Source organism: Pelodiscus sinensis, chromosome 5 (assembly GCF_052426305.1).
Source record: "Pelodiscus sinensis isolate ZL-2025 chromosome 5, ASM5242630v1, whole genome shotgun sequence".
NCBI lineage: Eukaryota > Metazoa > Chordata > Testudines > Trionychidae > Pelodiscus > Pelodiscus sinensis.
The window spans coordinates 101,602,134-101,624,544 of record NC_143056.1 but is presented as its reverse complement, the minus strand read 5'-3'; the positions used below and the strand labels follow the sequence as shown (position 1 = coordinate 101,624,544).

General features: G+C 43.0%; 1 protein-coding gene across 12 annotated transcripts in view; it reads right to left on the bottom strand.

Moving 5' to 3' along the window:
• PPFIBP2 (PPFIB scaffold protein 2) overlaps window positions 1-22,411 on the bottom strand; it is a 246,930-nt gene that overhangs the window by 105,564 nt on the left and 118,955 nt on the right. Inside the window, exon 1 of one of the 12 annotated variants that reach the window (XM_075927837.2) lies at window positions 8,611-8,761. The exons of 10 other annotated variants lie outside the window; for them this stretch is intronic. Coding sequence is in view for 1 of the 2 variants with exons in the window: in XM_075927834.2 (XP_075783949.2) it covers window positions 5,165-5,212 (48 nt within the window). In the remaining variant the exon portion in view is untranslated. Of the gene's footprint in view, window positions 1-5,164; window positions 5,965-8,610; window positions 8,762-22,411 lie in introns of those variants that run through there. One more of the 12 variants, XM_075927834.2, reaches the window with a different exon arrangement.

Sequence of the window (22,411 nt, the reverse complement as noted above, 5' to 3'; positions counted from 1 at the left end):
TTCTTCTTCCTGTTCACCTGGATGCAATGAAACAAGCAGTGCTGTTGCTATGCTTCAAAGGTGAAAGCACTCCATGGAGCCACAGGGTCAGCAGGAGACTCAAGCATGAAGCCCAGGACCATTGGGGGAGTCCCCAGCTGACCCCAGGCTCCATGTGGTGCTACCACTTTGAAACGCTGTGGGCAGCCTGGGCCAGTGGGCCACACATGGCATTTCAAAGCAGCAGCACCATGTGGAGCCCGGGGTCTGGCCCCAGGTTCCATGCAGTGCTGCCACTTTGAAGCACCCCGTTTCCTTTCCCCCACCCCTTGCTGCCTCTTTTTGATAGAGGCAGCAGGGGGCAGGAAGCAACTATTCAACTAGCCTGTTGACTATCCAATAAGCATTTGCTTATTGGATAGTCGATTAGTCGTTCACATCCCTAGTTCATATTAGAGAGAAGTATCCTTTGACTTTATCTGAGGTGGGAGCCTCTTCTCCTCTTCAGTATCAGCTTCTTAATTTTGTCATGGAAGGTCTCATTAGGGTTACTGGGATGTTCTCCCTTACTGAGGTTGGGTTGACTCATAGGGCTGGCTTTCTGTAAAATGGCTTGAAAGTGGCAGCACTTTCCAACACGCTTGTGCTCTGTGATAAATATGTACAAGGGCCTTGATCACAACTTGCTACTTCTTGAGCTGTGATGCTAGACAAGTACCGCTATTCATAAAAACGTCTATGGTCTCGGATGATGGAGAGACACTTTTGCAGAAGTAGAAGCTTATATGGCCTCCATAGTTGCATATCTTGTCAGGGGGTAGCAATGTCTCTAAGAATGCCTTCATCAATACAAAGGGTAGACTGAAACACCAAATACCACCCCTGCTCCTACTGTAGAGTTACATGCATCTGCCATCCATTATAGGCTGAATGTCTGTTCATTGTGAAATAATTTCCTACCATGTCAACAATTTGCTGAGCATGGTATGTGCACAACTAGATAACTTCTTTGCCTTTCCAGCAGTAGATAAGATTCTACCAACTTGGGGTATGTCTACACTACAGCGCTATTTCGAATTAACTTAATTCGAAATAGCTAATTTGAATTAAGCTAATTTGAAATAGCGCATCTACACACAAAACTATTTCGAAATAGTGTTTTGCTATTTCGAAACAGCACGTCCACATTGAGTGGAGCCTGAACCGAAGTTAAGGATGGCCAGAACCAGTGCCGGCAGGGCATCAGATTAGGACTTAGTGTGTGGGGCTGCTGCTTGAAGATATCTGAGCTCCATGCTTACAGGGACCTTATTCCACCCCGGACAGACAGTTCTCAGGGTTCCCCGCTTGCTTGTCTACCTCGATGAGGGACAGCAAAGCAGTCCAGTCTTGGAGTGCCCTGACTGCCCACACTCGGGACACCACAGCACTAGGCCACATGGAGCCAGAGCTGCCCCTGGGCATGCCAGTGCGTCTCGTGGGGTCGTTGCCATCAGCCCGGCTGCACTTGCTGCAGGTTGCTATCCGGGGGGGTATATCGGGGGGCTGTCAGGATCCAGGAAGCCCTGCAGGAGAGCTTCCACCCTGAGGAGCCTTCAGAGCCACCCTGGTCCTCCCCACCGGGGGTTCGTGCCCCATTCCTCCCTCGCGTCCTTCCACCAACCCCTTCCTAGCCCCCCTTCCTGATGTCAAATAAAAGACATGTATGTTCAAAATAGAAACTGGGTTTACTGAACAAAACTGGGGGGAGGGGGGAATGAACCTCTGGGGAGACTGGGAAAAGGAGGTAGGAGAGGAGAAGAGAGGGTGGGAGAGGGGAGGGGGAAATCTGGGAGGAGGGAGCTGGAAGGGGGAAGCAAGGGGAAGAAGGGGGAAGCTCAGAGCCCAGGGTTGGGGGTCTCGCCAGACCAACTTGATTTTCATGCTAACCTGCTCCTGGATTCACAGTGGCCTTTGGTGGCCAGGCTGACAGCTATCCTGCCATAGACAGCTGCATTTCTCCATCTAGTGCGGAGATCATGGATGTTGGGGGCATCCCCCCCAAACCTGAATAAGGTCCATGATCTCCACCCTGGACCAGGAAGGCACCCGCCTTCTCCAGCCACTGTCAGGCTCCTGGGAGCTGGCAGACTGCTCCTGGGGAGTGGTGGAGGGCTGGCTGCCAGTGGCTTGCTGGCTCATGTTTTGGGGCCACTGGGTCAGGGTGGCCACTGCTGGCTCTGGGCTGGCAGGCTTGGAGCTGGCACAGGCACTGTGGCCAGGGTCTACCCCTTTAATGGCTCCAGGGCTAGGGGAGAGGAGAGTAAGTTTTCCTGGTTGTGCCCAGAGTGGCCACCATGCTCCCTGGGAAAGACTGGAGGCCCCCTATTTCGACTTACGCGTCTACAAAGCACTTAATTCGATTTCGAATTTGGTGTTACTCCTCATAGAATGAGGTTTACCAAATTCGAATTAAGCACTTCACTATTTCAAATTAATTTTGAAATAGTGGTTTGCCTGTGTAGATGCTATTAAAGTGAATTCAAAATAACGGCTGTTATTTTGAATTAACTTTGCAGTGTAGACATACCCTTGGGGATTTATTCCCTGTGCTTATTATAGGGAACAATGCCACAACTGGTAACATCTTTCCCATCAGAAAAAGGCAAAAAACAAAATGTTAATGTTGCTCGTTGTATGACCAAAACCAGACTGTTGAGTTTTTTGGCTTCATCAACTTGCTCCTTCATTTTTCTACTACCTATCCGATGCCTAGAGTCCCTCTTGGCACTCTAAAAACATCTTTTCATAGCCAGGAAAGTACATATGGCAGAGTTGAACTGTGGTAACATTTGTTTCAATTTGATCTACCGGTAAGTGTTTTTTTTTCCCTGCCAGCTATCACATGACATCCGCTGTTGCACAAGTTAAATGTTACAGGAGATCACTGTGAAGAGGCTGATTCTGATTTTCTGAGAATGTGAAAATATCAGCTGCATCATATGCCCGGGGTCTGTGATTTTTACTTTTGTCTCTATGATCCCATAATCCAGTTCTAGCCCAGAGATATACTGTAATGAAAATCTACCTATATCACCTAATAACTTGTAAAGGAAAAACTGATCCTTTTATCATAAGTGTTTTATACTCATGATGAAACTGGAGCCTGCTTTGGCATATTTCACCAAAGGTTTATGGAAGTCCATTTCAGTTGCTTTCTATTAAGTGCTATTCCCTACCCTTTGAGAAGTGTTGCTTTTATTATCAGCCAAAGAGTATCCGTTTATAATGATAGGACCTGAAATCTTTATTTGCCATCACATTTGGTTCCAGAACATTTGACACAACACTGGGATTCTGGGGCATAAGAATTCAATACAACATTAAGATTGGTGCAGCATTTTATCACTTATCAAAAGAATTTGGGAGCACAACGGTGATCGTTTGCAGTTCTCCAATCCCTTTCACATTAAGAAAAGGGAGCAGTGTTGACATACTATTTCCAAGTCATCAACATAAAAGGCATTACCTAGAACTACTGTATGGCATTATACTTTCATTTATGTAAAATAAGAGTATAGCATATACATTTTAACAGAGCATACATTTCTGAGATATTGATTTTGAAAATAATCCCAAAATATCCACTGTTTCGAGAATTAATTCTTCCATAAAAGCATTACACGGTGTTAAAACTCTTTTCACAATAGGGAACAAAAGATTAATGGGGTTTCTGAGTAACTCTTAAAGCGATTAAAATTCATCACTGTGGAGGAGTCCAGGCTACAGAAAGCTACTTTTTGAGCATTCCCATTTTATCAGACAAAGAATGATTGGCTTCAGTTTACAGTGTATGTTGAACATCTTGTTTACTGCACACAAACTTTTACTTAGCCTACTTAAGAGTTGAGAGAGACAATTTATCAGGAAGGGGGAAATGCATTGTTTGAAAACTTACTTTAGTAAAAAGATTTAACTTCTGACCTAGGAAAACAGGAAAGGGTAAAAGTTATTTACCCTTGCTTTAACCGTGAAAAAACATAGGCTAACCTCTGATAGTATAATATTACCGACTGCCATTTCCTGCTGCATATCCCAAGTGCAAAGACACAAGGGCCCCAGGGACTGAAGCAAGTATTTTCCACATAATTTTTTCAAACTGACTGAATTCCAAGTTTCTCAAGCTTCAGCCTTTATTAGAGAATGAGATACTATTATGAAGTTTTACATGAATTCAATAAGCCAATGAAAATTGTAGATCCTGTTCATACTTAATATACAGAATAGACTTTTACTTACATATTTATTTTTATTTACATAAACTATAATTAAAGTAATTAACCAGACATTTCAAAAATTAACACACTAATATAGTCTGAAAATTGTATGGGAATGAATACATACTTAATTGTTTATGCCAATGCACAGTATTTGCAAGAAAATATTTCTACAGAAATATATAAAACTATTCTTTAATACTATAATATTATTGGGAAGTCAGCAAAGAAAAGTTTTTTACACAATAAAATCTATTCATTGCTACCATGAAAAACTGAATAACAGAATCAGAAAAAGGATACAAGAAAATTATAAAAATGCACTAGAAATACTCTTCGTTTTCAAGTAAAAAGGAAAACTCTGGCTTTTCCACTTTTACTTTCACACAAGAGAACTTTAAAAAATCCTATTTAGAAGTTATTTTGTTAAGCTCAGGCTGTTCACCTTAATTTAAGATTTGAATTGTATTTCATCTATTTTTAAAATACATAAACTACACTGAATGATGAATATATCATCCCCTCACCCCCAAAAGTTCCATGCAATTACACCTATGTATAAAGGGTTAATTACATGAACTACTGACACAAATGCCCTCAATTATCACAAAGCTATCAACAACATTTTCTCATTGCCTACCATAAACTCTTATATAGGAAGCTTGCTGTAAGTTTACAATCTCAGTAACATTCAAATTAAAATATTGTTTCCCATTAGTCCAAAGCTTGATTTCAGAGTTTCATTTTAAGCACAAAGTGCTGATTTTCCCCTCTTGTGGAAGTATGCCTATAATTAGATTCTCATGAAGAACTTGGCAATTGTTTAAGTTTGAGGCACTAAATATGCTTTTCTTTATGAAGCTGAAAAGTCAAAGTCTTTTACTAACAAGTATTTACAGAGAGTCAACAGAGCACAACAAATCACTTACCCTCTTTAGCCACGTAAAGTGCTTGTAAATATCAATCTCACCATCCATGCTTTGGGCCCATCTCAGCAATTATATTTCCTGGGTTACGATGAACTTTTTGGACAGAGGACAAAGCTTTGTCTTGCAGAATGCAATTGCTACTTTTCCCCTTTCCATCGCCTACTTCTAAGAGCATGCATCTATGTTCATATTTTTCTTAACTCTCCTGCCTATGTTCCTAAGGCTTATCCCAAACTCTGCTGACAGATGTATATACAACACACAACTGCATAAACTTCAGATTCTCCCCTCCGAGCATCTGTTGTTTAGTTGTTGGTTTTTTTTTTTTTTGTAGCTTATCAGTAGTGACAAGCAGCAACATCATTCTAAAAGCTTCAAAAGATGTATCGTGCCAGATGGTCTCTTGGAAAAAAGGAACCTTCCATAGTAGTCTTAGCCTGCAGTAACTGTTCCCTGTTAATGGCAAAATAACAAGCTAAAAATTACTAAGCTCTCATAGAGGAACAATTTTCAAGTAATGCCTTCACCAGCTCTCTGTTTCAAGAGTGGCTGGAACTCATTACCCAAAGACCCCCTATTTCCTGTCTCTGTTTTACTCTGTGTTTCTCATAACACTACTTAGCTTCTCAGTTTATATCAAGCTGGGATTAAACCTAAAAATAAGTCCTGATCTTTGTATTACTTGCTGACTCTCACAGAACACACTGTAAAAATAGAAGGGATTCAGGAAAGACCCTTACGGATAAGTCAAATAGTTTATGAACACGACTTTTTCCAGACAGGGCTATATTTCATCTTTACAAAGCAAAATGATATGCCCCCAGCTTTTTACAGTCTTTTTTTTAACTGCAACTGAAGCCACATTGCATGGCAGTGTTTCAAACTTGAAATGCCAAGATGAATGTATAGTCAAAGCAATGGCTCTATTGAGAGGGGAAGTCTCGGGCATTTCTGCCTGTTCTAGTGGTGTCCCCTAGTGCCTCCAGACAGAATTATGGCTGTGACTTTAGTTTTTCTTTATGAATTCCAGTTTCAGCTATTTAGAGTTGATTGGTAAAATGCCCTGACTTGAAAATGGGAAATAAAGAACTCCATATGAAGAGTTATTTTGGACAAAAACATTTTAATATTTGCAAGAAGTTAAACCACAGATCCAGGTCATTTCATCAGCTGAAAAAGCCATGATGCCTCGTGAGTGTGTTGTTTGGCAGAATGGGGTTTTCCTCCTTGCACAATGAACAATGGCATCCTTACATAAAAGCCTACAGGTTCCCTAGCGAAACTCTTTCTGATCTTAAAGCAGTGATGGGCAACCTAGGCTAGTGAATGAGCTGCATGAGTAGCCCTCCTTCATCTCAGTAGGTCACAAGATTGGCATAACCAAGACTGTCCCCCAAGACAGGATAGTTTTGCTAATTGCACTTGGGAACCTAGAATTTACAGGGTGTGCCAAATGACCCATAGCAGTGCTCTGATTTGATGCAGAAGGAGCAAACGGTTCTTACAGTCAATGTTCTGTGCAATCAGCACACGCTCCACTTCATGTGTCCTTGCTTTACGAGTATGTCACATTAGTGATACTGGTAGGAACACCCCTCCCCCCCACATTGTGGATGGAAACCAGCAGAATCCGACAACCCTCTGCATGAGCAATGGGAAATGAAATGTCTCGCGGGCCACATACGCAACCCCACTTAAAGGAAGCTTAGCAGCAGGAAGAGGGAAAGCATACCAGTAACCGTGCCTTGCGATATTCCCAGACAGAAAGTACAATCAGGAATTTGATGCAGTATGTTTCCTTGAAAGACAATTCTTGTTTGAATCTGCCTCCCTTAGCTACACCCCAAAATACACAGGTCTCAAGTACAAATCTTCAAGACTGGAAATGTTAAAGAACAAGTTAGATAAACATCTCACAAGGATGATTTAGATAGTGCTTAGTCCTGCCATAAGTGCAGGGGACTGGACTGAATGACCTCTCAAGGTCCCTTCCAGTCCTACGATTCTATATGGAGGAGTTTCTGCAGTCAAAGAGGTGATGCCATGTTATATCAAGTCCTCTTCTGCAGACAGGGTCAAAGGAGCTCTGTTCAATATCTTCCAAGGCAAAAAGCAGAGGTGAGTATCCCTGTTTGCCGTTCTGCGTAAAGTTCCTTTTTCTCATTTAAAGTCACATGCTGGGGAAAATGTGTAAGATTTCTAAAGAATGAATGAGATTAAAAATATCTGGAAGTGCTAATATGACTAAGGCTTGTATAAACCTCTGACGATGTACCAGAATGGTACAATGTCAAATATACAATGCCAATTGTGATAGGCCTTTGAAAGAATTAGGATAGGTATATATGCATTCCAGGTTTGTCTCATAAGTGTTAACTGATAGCTGGCCTCTGTTGGTAGGAACGGCTTCTCTTCATAATTCAGCAGTTCTTGACATCTAGCCCAGCCTTCCCATATTTGCCTGTCTTGTCAACTGTCTATAGCATCAAAAGCTCATAAAAACACCCACCTCTCATGTGCCTATACTATATGACTTACATATATTCAATTAAACATGCCCATTATATGTGACAGCAACTGACCTGGGTGACATACTGGGGACCTCACACTAAAAATACACAAATTGTTACAGCCTGAGATAAAGAGATTTGAAAGTTCTGAAATATATTTGCATGCAGGACAACAGTTAGTTACAATTTAATTTTGGGCTTTCAGGTGTAAGTTACATGTTATTTATATCTCTTGTGAGGAATCAGATATCCTAAGCTTTATCGAATTCAGATTGTTTTCCAATCCTCCACATTTTCCAAATCTCCCTCATTTCAGACCATTTTTAAAAATAACTTGCCTCTGTTAAAAAGCATTCCCCCATTATGTTTTTAAATAGTTAGCTAAACCCAATAATAATTTCTTTAAAACTTATCTCATTCAAAATGTCACTGCTTGACTAGGGATGTGAGCGACTAGTCGACCACCCGATAAGCCTAGGCTACTTAAGCCAAAGTCACTACTCAGCTAGTTCCCTCTGCCCTTCTCCCCTCTTCCCCCTTCTCCTGTATTAGAGGCACCAAAGGTGGGGGGAACAGGAGCTGGTGCTGGGGGGAACTGCTTATGGACAAGGGAGGCAGAGGTGGAGCAGGGAAACTGCATGAGCGGGGACAAAGCAGGGTTCCCCAGGGTGCCTCTTCCTTTGAAATGTACAAGAGCTACATGCAGCTCTTGTACATTTCACAGGCAGGGCCACAGTGGGATAGCAAGTGCCCCCCTTACTGAGTACTCGATTAGCAGATTAATCAAAATTTAACATCCCTATGCATGACATCAATAGAATCAATTAATTATGTTCAAAGAAAGCTGCATTACTTTACTACTGTCTGAGTACAATATTCACAGACAGGTGAACAACAGCTCTCTTGCTACAAAGAAAATTTAAATTGCTAACATACCGTATTCCTGTCCGATGATTTGTTTCAGTTTTCATGTAACTGCACCTTGATTTTGTCACAGTCATTCTTCCTGACTACAAGGTAACACTGACAGAATTTCTGGTTCTCTTACACTCAGTCAGACCCTTATCAGCTAGGAATGTTGACAAAGTACATTCCAAAACAGTCACATGCTTGCTGTTAGCCTGTCACCTACATTCTGGATTTTCTCTCCTGTTGAGCTTTGGCCCTAAAGAGTTTCAAGTACCAGATGAGTGAAGCAGCAGACAAATAAAATGTGTTAAGATTAATCAGAGTATTTTTTCATTCAACTAGAAAGAGGAGATGGTGTCAATGAGGTGTGTAAAGATAAGCTGAGGGAAATGTTACAGTTTGGAAATATTTTCCTATGGCTACTATTATAATGCTCCATTAAGAAGCCACTATCAACTTCTAATTGTTCCCTTTACAAAAAACTGAACAGGCAGTCTTCCATTCAATCCAGACCATTATTTTCTGTCTGGTATTTGATTTAGTATTTTACCTGAGCAGTTTTAGTTATCAAGAAATGTTATCTCCCGTATCCCCCCAAAACAGAGGACACACAACATATATAAGAATATAATCTGAAACATTCATCTAGACATATTAGCAACAAAGGAAGATGTGAGATGGACTCTGCTAAAATTAAACACTTTGAAATCAACAGGCCCAGATAATTTACACCCAGAAGTCTTAAAGGAATTAAAGAGTTCTCTGAACCACAAAAAAAAAAAAAAAAAAAAAAAAAAAAACCAAACAAACAACCAAATCTTGGAAAAATAGGGAAATTCCCAAAGGATTGGAAGACTACTACTGTAGGTCCATTTTCTTTAAAAAAAAAAAAAATGTTGGAGGAAAGTAAAATGGATGACCCAGGGAACTATAGACCAGTTAGCATGTCTATTATCCCAGGTAATATAATGCAATGGTTAATTTGGGATTCTATCAACAAAGAATTAGAGGCTAAAAAAATAAAAATGCCAGTCAGCTTCATTTTATGGAAGGAAGGACGTGTCATACAAACTTTTTTTTTTTTGTCCAGGATTACAGATCTGCTTGCTAAAGGTAACTGCATTGACATAGTATAGCTGGATTCTCCCAATGCATTTGACTTAGTGCCACATAATACTTTGATTTAAAAATTTACATTATATGGAATTAACCAGGCTTGTGTTAAGTTAATTAAAAAACGGATCTGTTGACAGATCCCAGAATGTAGTTGTTCATGGGGAAGTATCAATGGGTACATCTACACTGCAGAGTTTTTCTAGAATAATGGCCGTTATTTTGGAAAAACAATACTAGCATCCACACTGCAACTGCGTTATTTTGACAGAAAGTCGAAATTACGGATGGCTTTTTCCGATGGCAGTAACACTCATTCTATGAGGAATAAGCCTTTTTCCAAAGGACACGGAAGAGGGACATCTTTCAAAAAAAAGAGGCCTCCAGGAAATAACACAGGTGCCCTGCTAGCCACTGGGTCCACAATCATCACAACTCTATAGTTTCTGTCTCCTGGCAGCTCTTAAAGCTGCAGACGCCGGGGACAGGGCTTGTGGCAGGAAGCTGACCCAGAGAGCTTCCAGAAACCACACGGCTACTGGTGCCTGATGTGTGGGCACACATGTCCCAGCCACAAGTCCTACAAGAGCCCACTGGCCCTCTCAGGGAGCATGCACAGGGCTCCCAGGAGCCTGCCAGGGGCCGAAAAAGGCATGCACCATCCTGGTCTGGAGTGGAGGTCCTGGCCCTCCTGGAGGTATGGGGCAATAAGGAGAACCTCCAGGATCTCCACTCCATCTATGGCTGGATGGCTGAGAGCCTGGCCATGAGGGGCCACACCAGAAATCTGGAGCAGGTCTGGAGCAAAGTAAAAGAGCTCTGGCAAGTTTTTAAACTGGCTCCCCTTGTGGACCAGCTCCCACCTGGCACCCCGTGCTGCTGCTTCTGATGTAGAGGCAGCAATGCAGGGTGGCAGAGGGCTCCCCTGGAGTGGGGCCGGAGCGCACTGGCTGCTGGCTCCACCCCCAGGGAGTATAGAATAGTCAAATAACCGATAATATTTTATGCAGTTACTCGACTATTCTGTTACCTGATATCTAATATCCCTAATTCAGACCTCTACAGGCAGTCCCCGGGTTACATACAAGATAGGGACTATAGGTTTGTTCTCAAGTTGAATTTGTACGTAACTCGGAACTGGCTCCAGATTCAGCCGCTGCTGCTGAAACTGACCAGGGGCTGACTACAGGAAGCCCGAGGCAGAGTTGCTCTGCCCCCAGCTTGCTGGAATCAGCCACTGATCAGTTTCAACAGCGGCTGAATCTGGAGCCTGGGACAGAACAGCTGGGGCGCTGCTGGGTAGGTCCCCCCAGGACCAACCCGGCAGCACCCCAGCTGCTCTACCCCAGGCATCCACAACAAAAGCCTGGTCTGCTGGGGGCGGGGCGCACTAGCTGCACCCCCCCCCCAGCAGACCAGGGACACCTGGAGCAAAGCCGCAGAGGCAGCGGGGTCCCGCGCCTCCAAGGCTTTGCACGGGGTGTCCCTGGTCTGCTGGGGACCCCCCCAGCAGACCAGGGACACCTGGAACAGCTTTTCTCGCCCCAGAGGATGCGGTGGCGGGACCACTGCGTGTCTGGGTGGTCCCGCCGCCCGCGAGTTCCAGGGCGAGAAAAGCCCCGTTCATAAAGGCGGATCTGATGTAAGTGTGTGTTAAATGGAAATAATGAGTTTCCATTAGCAACTGGCGGTCCACGGAAAGATTTACACTGAGAGAAGTGGTCCATGGGCCCAAAAGGTTGAGAACTACTGAAATAGAGGCATCCCTGGCCTCTCCCTCAGAGAGACCTCCCCAGGCTCCCTGCTGCTCCACAAGAGATGGGGTCTATTACCACTCTGGTGAAATCACTGTGACACTCTAGTGCGGATGATGGACAGACTCAGTGTGTACATCTAAACTACATGGCTCCGTCGACGGAGCCATGTAGATTTGTTTGTTCGGCAAAGGGAAATGAAGCCGCAATTTAAATAATCGTGGCTTCATTTAAATTTAAATGGCTGCCCCGCTCTGCTGATCAGCTGTTTGTCGGCAGATCGGGGTATTCTGGACGCTCCCCTGCCAACATGAAAGCCCTTTATCGACCTCCTCGGTAAACCTCATCCTACAAGGCATACCGGGGAGGTCAATAAAGGGCTTTCAGGTCGGCGCGGGAGCGTCCAGACTAGTGCGCTGAGCCGACAAACAGCTCATCAGCTGTTTGTCAGCTCAGCGCGGCAGCCATTTAAATTTAAATGAAGCCACGATTACTTAAATCGTGGCTTCATTTCCCTTTGCCGATCAGCCTAATCTACATGGCTCCATCGATGGAGCCATGTAGTTTAGACACACCCTGTGAGTCTTCCTCATCCAAGCAATTGATGATTTAAACAGCATATTAAGATGCCACATGAAAACATTTGGTACATCCACAGAGAAGCAAGACGTATCGTCTCTCTCCCGAGAGGGCTGTCATAACTTGTGTCTCTGGGTGAACAAGCCCTTTGTGAGCTCTGTGAAGAGGTGAAATGTTTTGACTTCCAGCTTCAAGTGACTTGTTTTTCTGTCTTTGGGCTGCATGTTGCCTAGACCTGAATGGAGTTAGCTGTGACAACACGTTTGAATTATTCTGACACAAAGTGAACCTGTGCTAAAGACCCCACGTCCAGTGAAAGAAAGCACTACCGTTAGAAGAAGTCAATTCAGAGGCTCTCCAATTTTCTTCAAAGATCACCTCTACCAGGCAGAGGGGCTTTACTGATTGGTGCCTTATATTTTAAGAGTGACTACCCAAGATGATATAGTTAACTTTGGGCCCAATCCTAACTTAAAGTTTAAACTAGATCAGGCCCTTTGTAAGCAAGTTGGGAAGTGATCTCATTCGGCAATTAGTATTAGGTGTTATTTACATAATATAGGCATTGCCATCATGGGATTGACATGTACATTTCTCGGTAGCTTTACATCTAAAATAGCCCAGCTCCATTGATCTCCACGGGAAATGGACCTTTCAGTCAGTGGTGGGGAGGGTTAGTGACATGGTCTTCTCCACCCTGTAGTTGTCATGGTTAGTTCAGTATTGTCATTCTGGTTTGTAGAAACTTGATAGTTTTGCAGTAACTTCAAAAACTGCAGTTGCAGTCCATCTCATTAGGGATGTAAATTCCCATTCATAAGTTAACCGGTTAATGCTGGGCCACACGGGGGCTGCCTCTGGCTCCCAACCCCCTCTGGAGCAGTACCTGTCCACAGCAAGCTGGACTCCCCACAGAGAGAGGCTGCTCTGGACACTGGCACAGTCCCTGCCTTGGAACCCCCAGGTCCTCCACAGACAGGGGCTGCTCTTGACAAGAGCAACTTCTGTCTGCAGTGGGCCCTCTGCAAGGCTGGAGCAGCCCCCTGCCCACAGCAGGTGAGGAGCTGTTCCAGCCCCCTCTGATAGCCAGTTAATTGGAACCAGTAATCATCATCCATTAAGAGGACTAAGGAAGTTGTCCCATGAAACTATGGGCTGGTTCTGGATGACTCCCAGACCCTGAGCTAAATGGGGCTGCATCTACACTGCAAAGTAATAGGTCTCCGATCCTGGATCTTATCTCTAATTGAGGTTGGACCCCTAGTGCGGCAGTGTCCTGAGACCCTAGGTCTGGGGCAATGCAATTGCAGTATAGTTGCATGGGGGGCTCCTACAGTGCTCAAACCCATCCCTATTGGGAGAGGACTGTGGGAGGAGTTCTTGGAGGGGTCACATGACACCCTGTACTTCCAGTCAAATACTTCTGGACCCCGGAATTACTACCCCAGGTGTGGGACTTCTGGATTCAGGGGGTGTGGCTAATATGTCCCCATTTTTTGGGTCAGAAAATATGGTCACCATACATATACCCTTGGAGACTGGGGGAAAGAGGGTCAGGACCAAATTTTACTGGCAGGTTTTCAACTTGAAAATGCCCTATGTATCCAAATCCCCATGTCTGCAGTAAGGGAATGGTAAGGGGATGTGGTATGTCTCATCTGCAGAGTGGGAGTGTGAATGTACCGGAAAGGAAAATCAGGGCATTTTTGCCAATAGCAGCACCCATTTTGCTTGTGGTGGGAAAGGACTGGAGAAACAGGAAAAAGCATCTCCAACAACTTGTTCAGAGCCATTTGGCCAAGACCAAGTCACACTCCCAAGTAAAGCAGGTTGTCTCTTAGGGTATGTCTACACTACCCCAGTAGTTCAAACTAGCGGGGTAGTGTAGACATACCCTTAGGCTGAAGGAGAAACAATTTTAATTTTGAACCAAAACCTTGAAGTGGTATTTGTAATTCTGCATGTTGGAAGCACCAGTGAATAGCCAGGACAAATAAGACTTTTAATTTGCAGAGGACATCAAATAGTTGTGCCCTCTCTCCCCCATTTCTATGCCGGCATGATTAAGCCAGGCTCCTATTACATACACTAGATGAAAACATAATTCCCTGAGCAGGTGCAGGAGACTTTGGACCCTTTCCCAACTGCAGGTCATACTATACTATAGCTCTCTTACACCATTAGGCTTTCCCGGTAGTTCTAGCAATAAGTGGCTGTCTTCCCTTAGTTTATAAAGAGAGTATCACCAGTGCTGAGAGAGAAGCTACTATCTACTTATTCAGAGACATTTGCATACTCTTTGCAATTTCAGACTTTCTTTTTAATAAAATAAGAATTGCATTATGAGGCTTCACCCACCCTAAATTTTTACAGGTTATTTTTTATTTTAAAAAACTGGTCAGAGGTTTTACCTAAAGTATTTTATTATAATCTGGCAGGAAATGACACTCATTTTCCAGATTTGTTTTCTTTCTAGATTTACTATGCTCTAAGTTGAGAAATAATTAAGCCACTCTTTAGAGGTCTTAGTGCTACTGTACTGTATCATAATTATACTATATCAGGCAGAAGTATGACCCTTCTTTCAACTAAATGAGACAGGGTGGGAAAAGCACTAGGTTATTTTCCTGTTAAAGCATTCACTCCAGTCTTGAACAGGAAATAAAACAATTTCAGCATTTATTTCAGATTCTAAACAAAAGCCACCTGCATGTGTGTATTGTTTTATTTATGTGTATATGAGCTACAATATTTAGATTTTTTTAGCTATTCAGTACTGAAAAGATAATAAAACTGAAAATATTCAGCTGGAACCAAAGATGAAGTGCAACTCCCTAGGCAATGTTGTGCTTTTGGCTTGTGTTATAATGTACTGTTATCTTTATTGGGGGATCTATAGTGCTATCTTATAGATATGACAGGCCTGCTTGCCCAAATACATTTTATACAGATTGAATGACTGGATGACGGTTGTAAGCAAGTATGCTTAGGTTTAGATTGTTCTATACAGTTCCAGTACCATTCCAAATCCAGCATTCTATATTCAGAAACAAATATTTTTACCAAATATTTTTACCTCTATTCCACACTTGTGGCACTGCTAGTTTCTAACTAGTTTTCATGATATAATAAAATAAAGCCCTCCTTATTCAGCCCTTGATAAATAACAATTCCTTCAACAAAAGCCTCCTCTCACAAGCAGCAAATTACCTTTATCTGCAAAATTGGAGCAGTGCATCATACTGTATCCACAAGACGAGCTAGAAATTCAGTGACAGTATTGGATGATGTATAGCAGAGCTATACGTCAGGTACATCAACTGAACATCAGATTGGATGATATAGCAGAGCTTTAGGCACAAGGGGAAAAGAACTTTTACAGATTTGTCAGCTGCTCACTGAAAGGGGACAACACACTCAAGACAACAGATGAGACTTTGATGCACAGGATTTGTCCAGATCCATTATTCAAAATCCTTGTAAAAGCAAATGTACAATTGCTATATCCTCAAAGGCTTCCCGAAAACACTCAGAATAGTTCTCTCCACAGGTCCTATGACTAATGTATCCCAAATGAGGGTGGGACAGAACTCTACATTTTTATCAGAGATGCCCTAAATCTAGCTCTGATCACTGTGAAGCAGAAATTCTAAGAGGTGGTCATGTTGGGACTATGGGGTACCACTGCTGGACAGGAGATGGGTGCAAATAATTATGGGAATGCAGAATCAGTGTTTACTTTTGAGGGGAAACATCTGGCGAGAGACAATTTACTCCCATTGGCTGTGAGATGACTTCTAAGTAAAGATGTAAAATCCCAATCAGTTAACCCTAATGTTTAACTACTTAACCGACTAAGCAAGATCCTGGGCTGGGGACTGCTCCATAGGGCTGCCGGCTCCCAGCTCCTAGCCCCAGCTAGAGCAGCCCTTGTCCACAGAGGGCCCAGGCTCTCCACGGACAGAGGCTAATCTGGATGTTGGGAGCAGCCTTTGCCTGTGGGGCACCAGGCCCGCTGCAGACAGTGGCTGGGACAAGAGCAGCCCCTGTCCATGGCAGGCCCCTGTAGGGCTGGAGCAGCCTCTTGTTTGTTAACAGGAACCAATAAGCATTAGCCATTTGGAATGATGGTTAACTGGGTGACCAACCTTTCACATCCCTACTTCTAACTTGTGGCTTTAGTTTGCCTACTGCTGATTTTTTTTTTTTTCAATTTCTGCTGAACAGCTAATACAGTAACTGACTGCAATGCTGGTTACTGACGGGTTTTCATTTCCATGCAGGACAAAAGCTAGAATACATTGTATCTGTACTTGGTACTAGAATACCCACATCCAGTGCTGGCTTTTTCAAGGGGAAAGCCAATGCTATCTGGCAGAGCTGATGTGTAGAGACACTCCCACCAAAACTCTTCTCCCATGGCCACATTTCAGAAGGGCTGTGAGAAGAGTCGACATAACAGTTTTGGAAGTTGCCAGCTGACCAACCTGCCAGCTTTTGAGCCACTTTGTAAAAACAGTCCTATGGTTTTATAGAACTGGGTCCTATGTTTCCTCTATGTCACTTTATGACTGATGATTTGTGGATGATTAAGATGGAAATTGTTCTCAGTCATTTGGTAGCTCTGTAACCAATAAGCTTTGGAACTTTGTACTTGTTTCTTTGTAATTTTTATCTGCTTTGCTTTTTACGTCCCACAACTTATTGTAAGCTCCCTGATTGTTGAACTCTGCAACTTTGTATTCTTTGTAACTTTCATCCAATTTGCTTTTTAAATTCTGTAACTAGCTCTAAGCTGCATCTCTCTGTGGTAAGAGAGTGTGTGAGTGGAGACTGGAGCATGTTTGGGGTCAGGGAAACAGCAAGGCTAGAACGTGGAGCCAGGTGATGACTAATTAAAGCGATCACAGAAATGTTGCTGCTCTAAACAAACAAAGGACCCAGATTGAGGGTCTGGGCAGGCTCCTTGGTGACGAATGTGGAGGAAGGACTCTGCATGCGTGACAGGAGCTGCCCAGTTCCAATCAAAGGAGAGAGCACATGGCAGAAGCCTCTTTCTGATCAGCTCGCCAGGCGGGATCCATGATTGCAGGCAGACACTCCAGACATACTATGCCTTGGCTATTTCTCTCTCTGCAGTTCTTGCCTGAGTAAGTGTGTGAGTGTCTGAGGGCATGAATGTGTGTGTGTGTGAGACAGCTCAGTCCCCTTTAGTTTAACCTTATAGTTATGGCGACCATATTTTCTGAACCAAAATTAGGGACACATTAGCCATGCCTCCTGCCACAAGAAGTCCCACCCCTGGAGGTAGTACTCCCAGGTCAAGATGGACACTTGACGGGAAGTAAAGGGTGTCATGTACATAAGAACATAAGAACATAAGAACGGCCGTACTGGGTCAGACCAAAGGTCCATGTAGCCCAGTATCCTGTCTACCGACAGTGGCCAACACCAGGTGCCCCAGAGAGGGTGGACCGAAGACAATGATCAAGCGATTTGTCTCCTGCCATCCCTCTCCAGCCTCTGACAAACAGAGGCCAAGGACACCATTTTATCCCCTGGCTAATAGCCTTTTATGGACCTAACCTCCATGAAATTATCCAGCTTCTCTTTAAACTCTATTATAGTCCTAGCCTTCACAGCCTCCTCTGGCAAGGAGTTCCACAGGTTGACTACACGCTGTGTGAAGAAGAACTTTCTTTTATTAGTTTTAAACCTGCTACCCATTAATTTCATTTGGTGTCCTCTAGTTCTTCTATTTAGGGAACTAATAAATAACTTTTCTTTATCGGCCCTCTCCACACCACTCATGATTTTATAGACCTCTATCATATTCCTCCTCAGTCTCCTCTTTTCTAAACTGAAAAGTCCCAGTCGCTTTAACCTCTCCTCATATGGGACCCGTTCCAAACCCCTAAACATTTTAGTTGCCCTTTTCTGAACCCTTTCCAAGGCCAAAATATCTTTTTTGAGGTGAGGAGACCACATCTGTACACAGTATTCAAGATGTGGGCGTACCATAGTTTTATACAGGGGCAGTAAGATATTCTGGGTCTTATTTTCTATCCCTTTCTTAATAATTCCTAGCATCCTATTTGCCTTTTTGACCGCCGCTGCACACTGTGTGGAAGTTTTCAGAGAACTGTCCACGATAACTCCAAGATCTCTTTCCTGATTTGTCGCAGCCAAATTAGCCCCCATCATACTGTATGTATAGTTGGGGTTATTTTTCCCAATGTGCATTACTTTACACTTATCCACATTAAATTTCATTTGCCATTTTGCTGCCCAATCACTCAGTTTGGTGAGATCTTCTTAGAGTCCCTCACAGTCTGCTTCTGTCTTGACTATCCTAAACAGTTTGGTATCATCTGCAAACTTTACTATCTCAGTGCTTACCCCTTTCTCCAGATCATTTATGAATAAGTTGAAAAGGATTGGTCCCAGGACTGACCTTTGGGGTTCACCACTAGTTACCCCTCTCCAATCTGAAAATTTACCATTTATTTCTACCATTTGTTTCCTGTCATTTAACCAGTTCTCAATCCAAGAAAGGACCTTCCCTCTTATCCCATGGCCATGTAATTTACACAAGAGCCTTTGGTGAGGGACCTTGTCAAAGGCTTTCTGAAAATCCAAGTATACTATATCTACTGGATCCCCCTTGTCCGCATGTTTGTTAACCCCTTCAAAGAACTCTAAGGGTATGTCTACACTACCCCGCTAGTTCGAACTAGGAGGGTAATGTAGGCATACCGCACTTGCAAATGAAGCCTGGGATTTGAATTTCCCAGGCTTCATTTGCATAAAGCCCGGGCGCCGCCATTTTTAAATCCCGGCTGGTTCAAACCCCGTGCCGCGCGGCTACACGCGGCACGAACTACCGTTACTCCTTGCAATTAGCCTGCAATTGTATCAGCCCAACTTGAATTGCATTAGCCTGGGGGGAGAGGCTGAGGGAAGCACCTCTCTAAGATTTTCCTCCCATGAGCAGAGTGAGTTCTGTCTTGTGTGTCAGTATTGAGTCCCTTTGTGCCTGTTCGGGTGTGTGCCACTGTGGTACCCACATTATTAATAAATATCTTATAAACCTCTCCCTTTTCCCTCTGCTGTCATGTCTCCCACACTCTCCTTTCCCCATCTGCTCCCCTGGTGCCTGCTGCCCCCCACTCCTCACCCTCCTCTGCTGTCCTGGCTACTGCCTTTCTCACTCCCCTCGGCTCTTTGGGGACCTGCCCCCCTCCCCTGCACCCACCCTTCTCTTCCCTCTGTGTCCACCCTCCTCTAGCCCCACTTTGATGATTTGTAGCTACCCCACCCCATCCCCTCTCTACCCACCTGCCCTGTCTCTGCCCTCTGCTGCCCGTCCCTCCCCTCCAGTGTCTGCCCTTCTGCCTCACCGCCACAATCCCCTGGCACCTGCACCTTCCCTTACCCCTGCACCGTCCTAGTGCCTCCCTCTTCCCTGACAGCCCTTGCCCTCCTTCTCCCTGGTATCCACCCCCTCACTATCTTTTGCCCCAGTTCTCCTCATGCCTTGCTGCGCCCTCACACATGACTTGCTCTATCCCCTGCCTTCCTCATGCCCACCCCTCCTTCCAACCCCTCTTCTCCCGGCATCCACTCCTCCCCTCTCTTCTTCCCTCTTGCCCCTCAGGACATAAGTACAGCATACCTATAGTGGATTGTTAATTCCTCAATTAATGAATCCATGTGTGTGTGATCTTGGGGTGGTCTCCAACTTGCTTAGAAGGACACTGAAAAAGCTGAAATAAATTATTTTTGCAGAAACAGAATTATTGTACCTGTGTTACTGATAACATCTTAGATCACTAAAATAAAAGAATTGTAAAACCCTAATTTACTTTACACAGTTTATGCACTTCAGTTAATGACATTTCTCTCAGCTTGTCCAATGACAACTGACTGGTAATTTTTTAAACTTTATTTTATAGTTTATTAGGCCAGAAGTTACCACTGTGAACATTTAGTCTGATCTGTGTAAAACTGGCTTTAGAACTTCCCTGAATTAATTCCTGTTTGAACGAGAGCATATCTTTCAGCAAAGTTAATTTCACTTTCAAACCCTCATCTCTAAAACAATTCTGCAGTGTCTGAGTTGTAAACAGAGTAATGTTTGTTTGATAAAACATATTTCTGTAAAAACTGTATAAATATGTTTGAGGAAAACATTATCGGTAAAAGCTATGTTATACAAAATCCATATTTAGGGTCAATTTGACCTTATGATGTCCCTTAAATGTCTGTACAAATAAACATGATCTAATACTAGTGGACAATATTAATACTTTCCACCTATGCAGTGACACTCACCCAAATATCTCCAGGTGCTCTGTGAAGTAGTAATATCACAAAGTTATAGGCTAAGAATTCTAAAACGTGCCATTCAGAGAAGTGGAAAGCAGAGGGACTTCAGACCAAAAGCCCCAATGCAGCAAAGCATTTAAGCACATGTTGAATTTTAAATCTTGAAGTGAATAGTTCACAAACTCTTCACAAACTTAATCATGTTTTTTATTGTTTTGCTGAACTGGGGCCAAGGGGACTTCAATGAAGTGAATGGAAAGACTCCTCTGACTTTAGGCATTGAATGGACCCTCATTAAAGAGCTCTTGTTGGTAGATACTAGCTAAGAATTTATGGACATGCTATTCTATTTAATCTGTTGAATGGGATATTTTGATTAGTGTGAAAGCACTCAGAGTAACAGGATAGTTACTTGGTACAGATCAAGAAAAGATTAAATAAAATATTTCTAGTATTTCAGATTTTTCTATTCCTCTTTTTCCCTCGCCATCTGGCAAATAGATTTATCAAGTCTGCCAGAGTTACATTTGTCAAAGTGAGAATGGTCAGGAAAATATTGTCATGTTTTTAAGAATCAGCAGCTGTCTATTGACCAATGTACAATGCTCCATGGTGAAGTGGCTTAAAATAACTACAGACATTTTTACAATCTATGAAACTAAATTGTCACTCATGTTAAAAATCATGTTAGAATTATTTTCAGGTGAAGTGGAGCCAAACATTCTTAGGGGAGAAATGCATCTCTGCAGAGCCTAACACACACAAAAAAAGCATTGTCAGTACAAGATTTGGAGTTAGCAAAATGAAATGGTAACTAAATATTTATAATTTACCTGACCAAGCCAAGCAGAGTCAGTGGTTAATTTTTAATGTTGAAATTACTATCTGCTTTGTGATACATCAGTCAGTCCTTGCACTACTGAAATATTTAGCAAATAACTGTGGTACTATATCCAAAGTCTTTTTACAGCCAGCTGCCCATAATAATCTTAATTTTGCATCGTGTCAGATAGCATCAATATTTCCAAATGCAAAGCATTTCTAAACAACACAAACTTGTTCACCCATAGGCAAAGAATCTCTATACAGTTCTTAAGTAATTACGGCTATTCAGTTAACACAGATGTATTCAATATTAGCCTTGTCAAAACAATAGTCCTGTTCTAAATTACAGAGATTGTTAAGCCCTACTTAATGAGCTGCCTACATTTAATACACCCAATACATTTCCCATGAAATTCTGATTTACCACCATGTCAAAGAAGGGTACATTTGCCCCACAATATTTGAATCAAAGTACTAGCAGGGCTAAAATTTGAAGTCTAATAAAAAAGCCAGGCAGGACTAGCTACAGCTCTTTTCCATCCGTTTTCTTTGTCAGAGCTGTTCCCCCAGTCTGGCACTCCAAGTGCAGAAGTTGAGGACCCAAAAGAGAGCATAAAAATCTTGCCTCTACAGGAGCTGCTTACCAAAAACTTCCCCCTAGAATCACAATACTTAGATTTTTTTTTGGGGGGGGGGAGGGTGTCATTGCCACCATCAAGTGATTTTTATCCCTAAAAACTAGGGGTGAACACTTGAACCCACATCCAGGGGTATCCCAATCTCTTTCACTCTAAAAGCGCTTGGAAAAATAAAAGAAAAAAGCTGCAGTCTCTGGTAGCTGACCTCTCAGTCTGAGACAGACAGACAGACTTCCTGTACCTTCGAGGACACAATAATCCAATAATCACCTTAAAAAGTGATTTTTATTACAAAACAAAAGAAAAAGTCAATAAAGCATACTTGGTTGCTAGATGTTACAGAGCATCTAAGGAAAACAAATTAAAACACAGAGAAAAGTCTCTGGGCAGAATGCTAGATGATAAATGGGGAGGGAAGACATAGACCCACATAGGGCAGTTCAAACCAAACCACAAAATAAAGACAATATCCTGATCGTGACTAGATTCACTCTTCCCCCTCTGCTTACTTCCAATCTTTTCTTGGTTCAGTCCACTTCCATGCCCCGAATTCCTTGGAGGCATGGTAGTCCTGTCTGGGTTTAAATCATT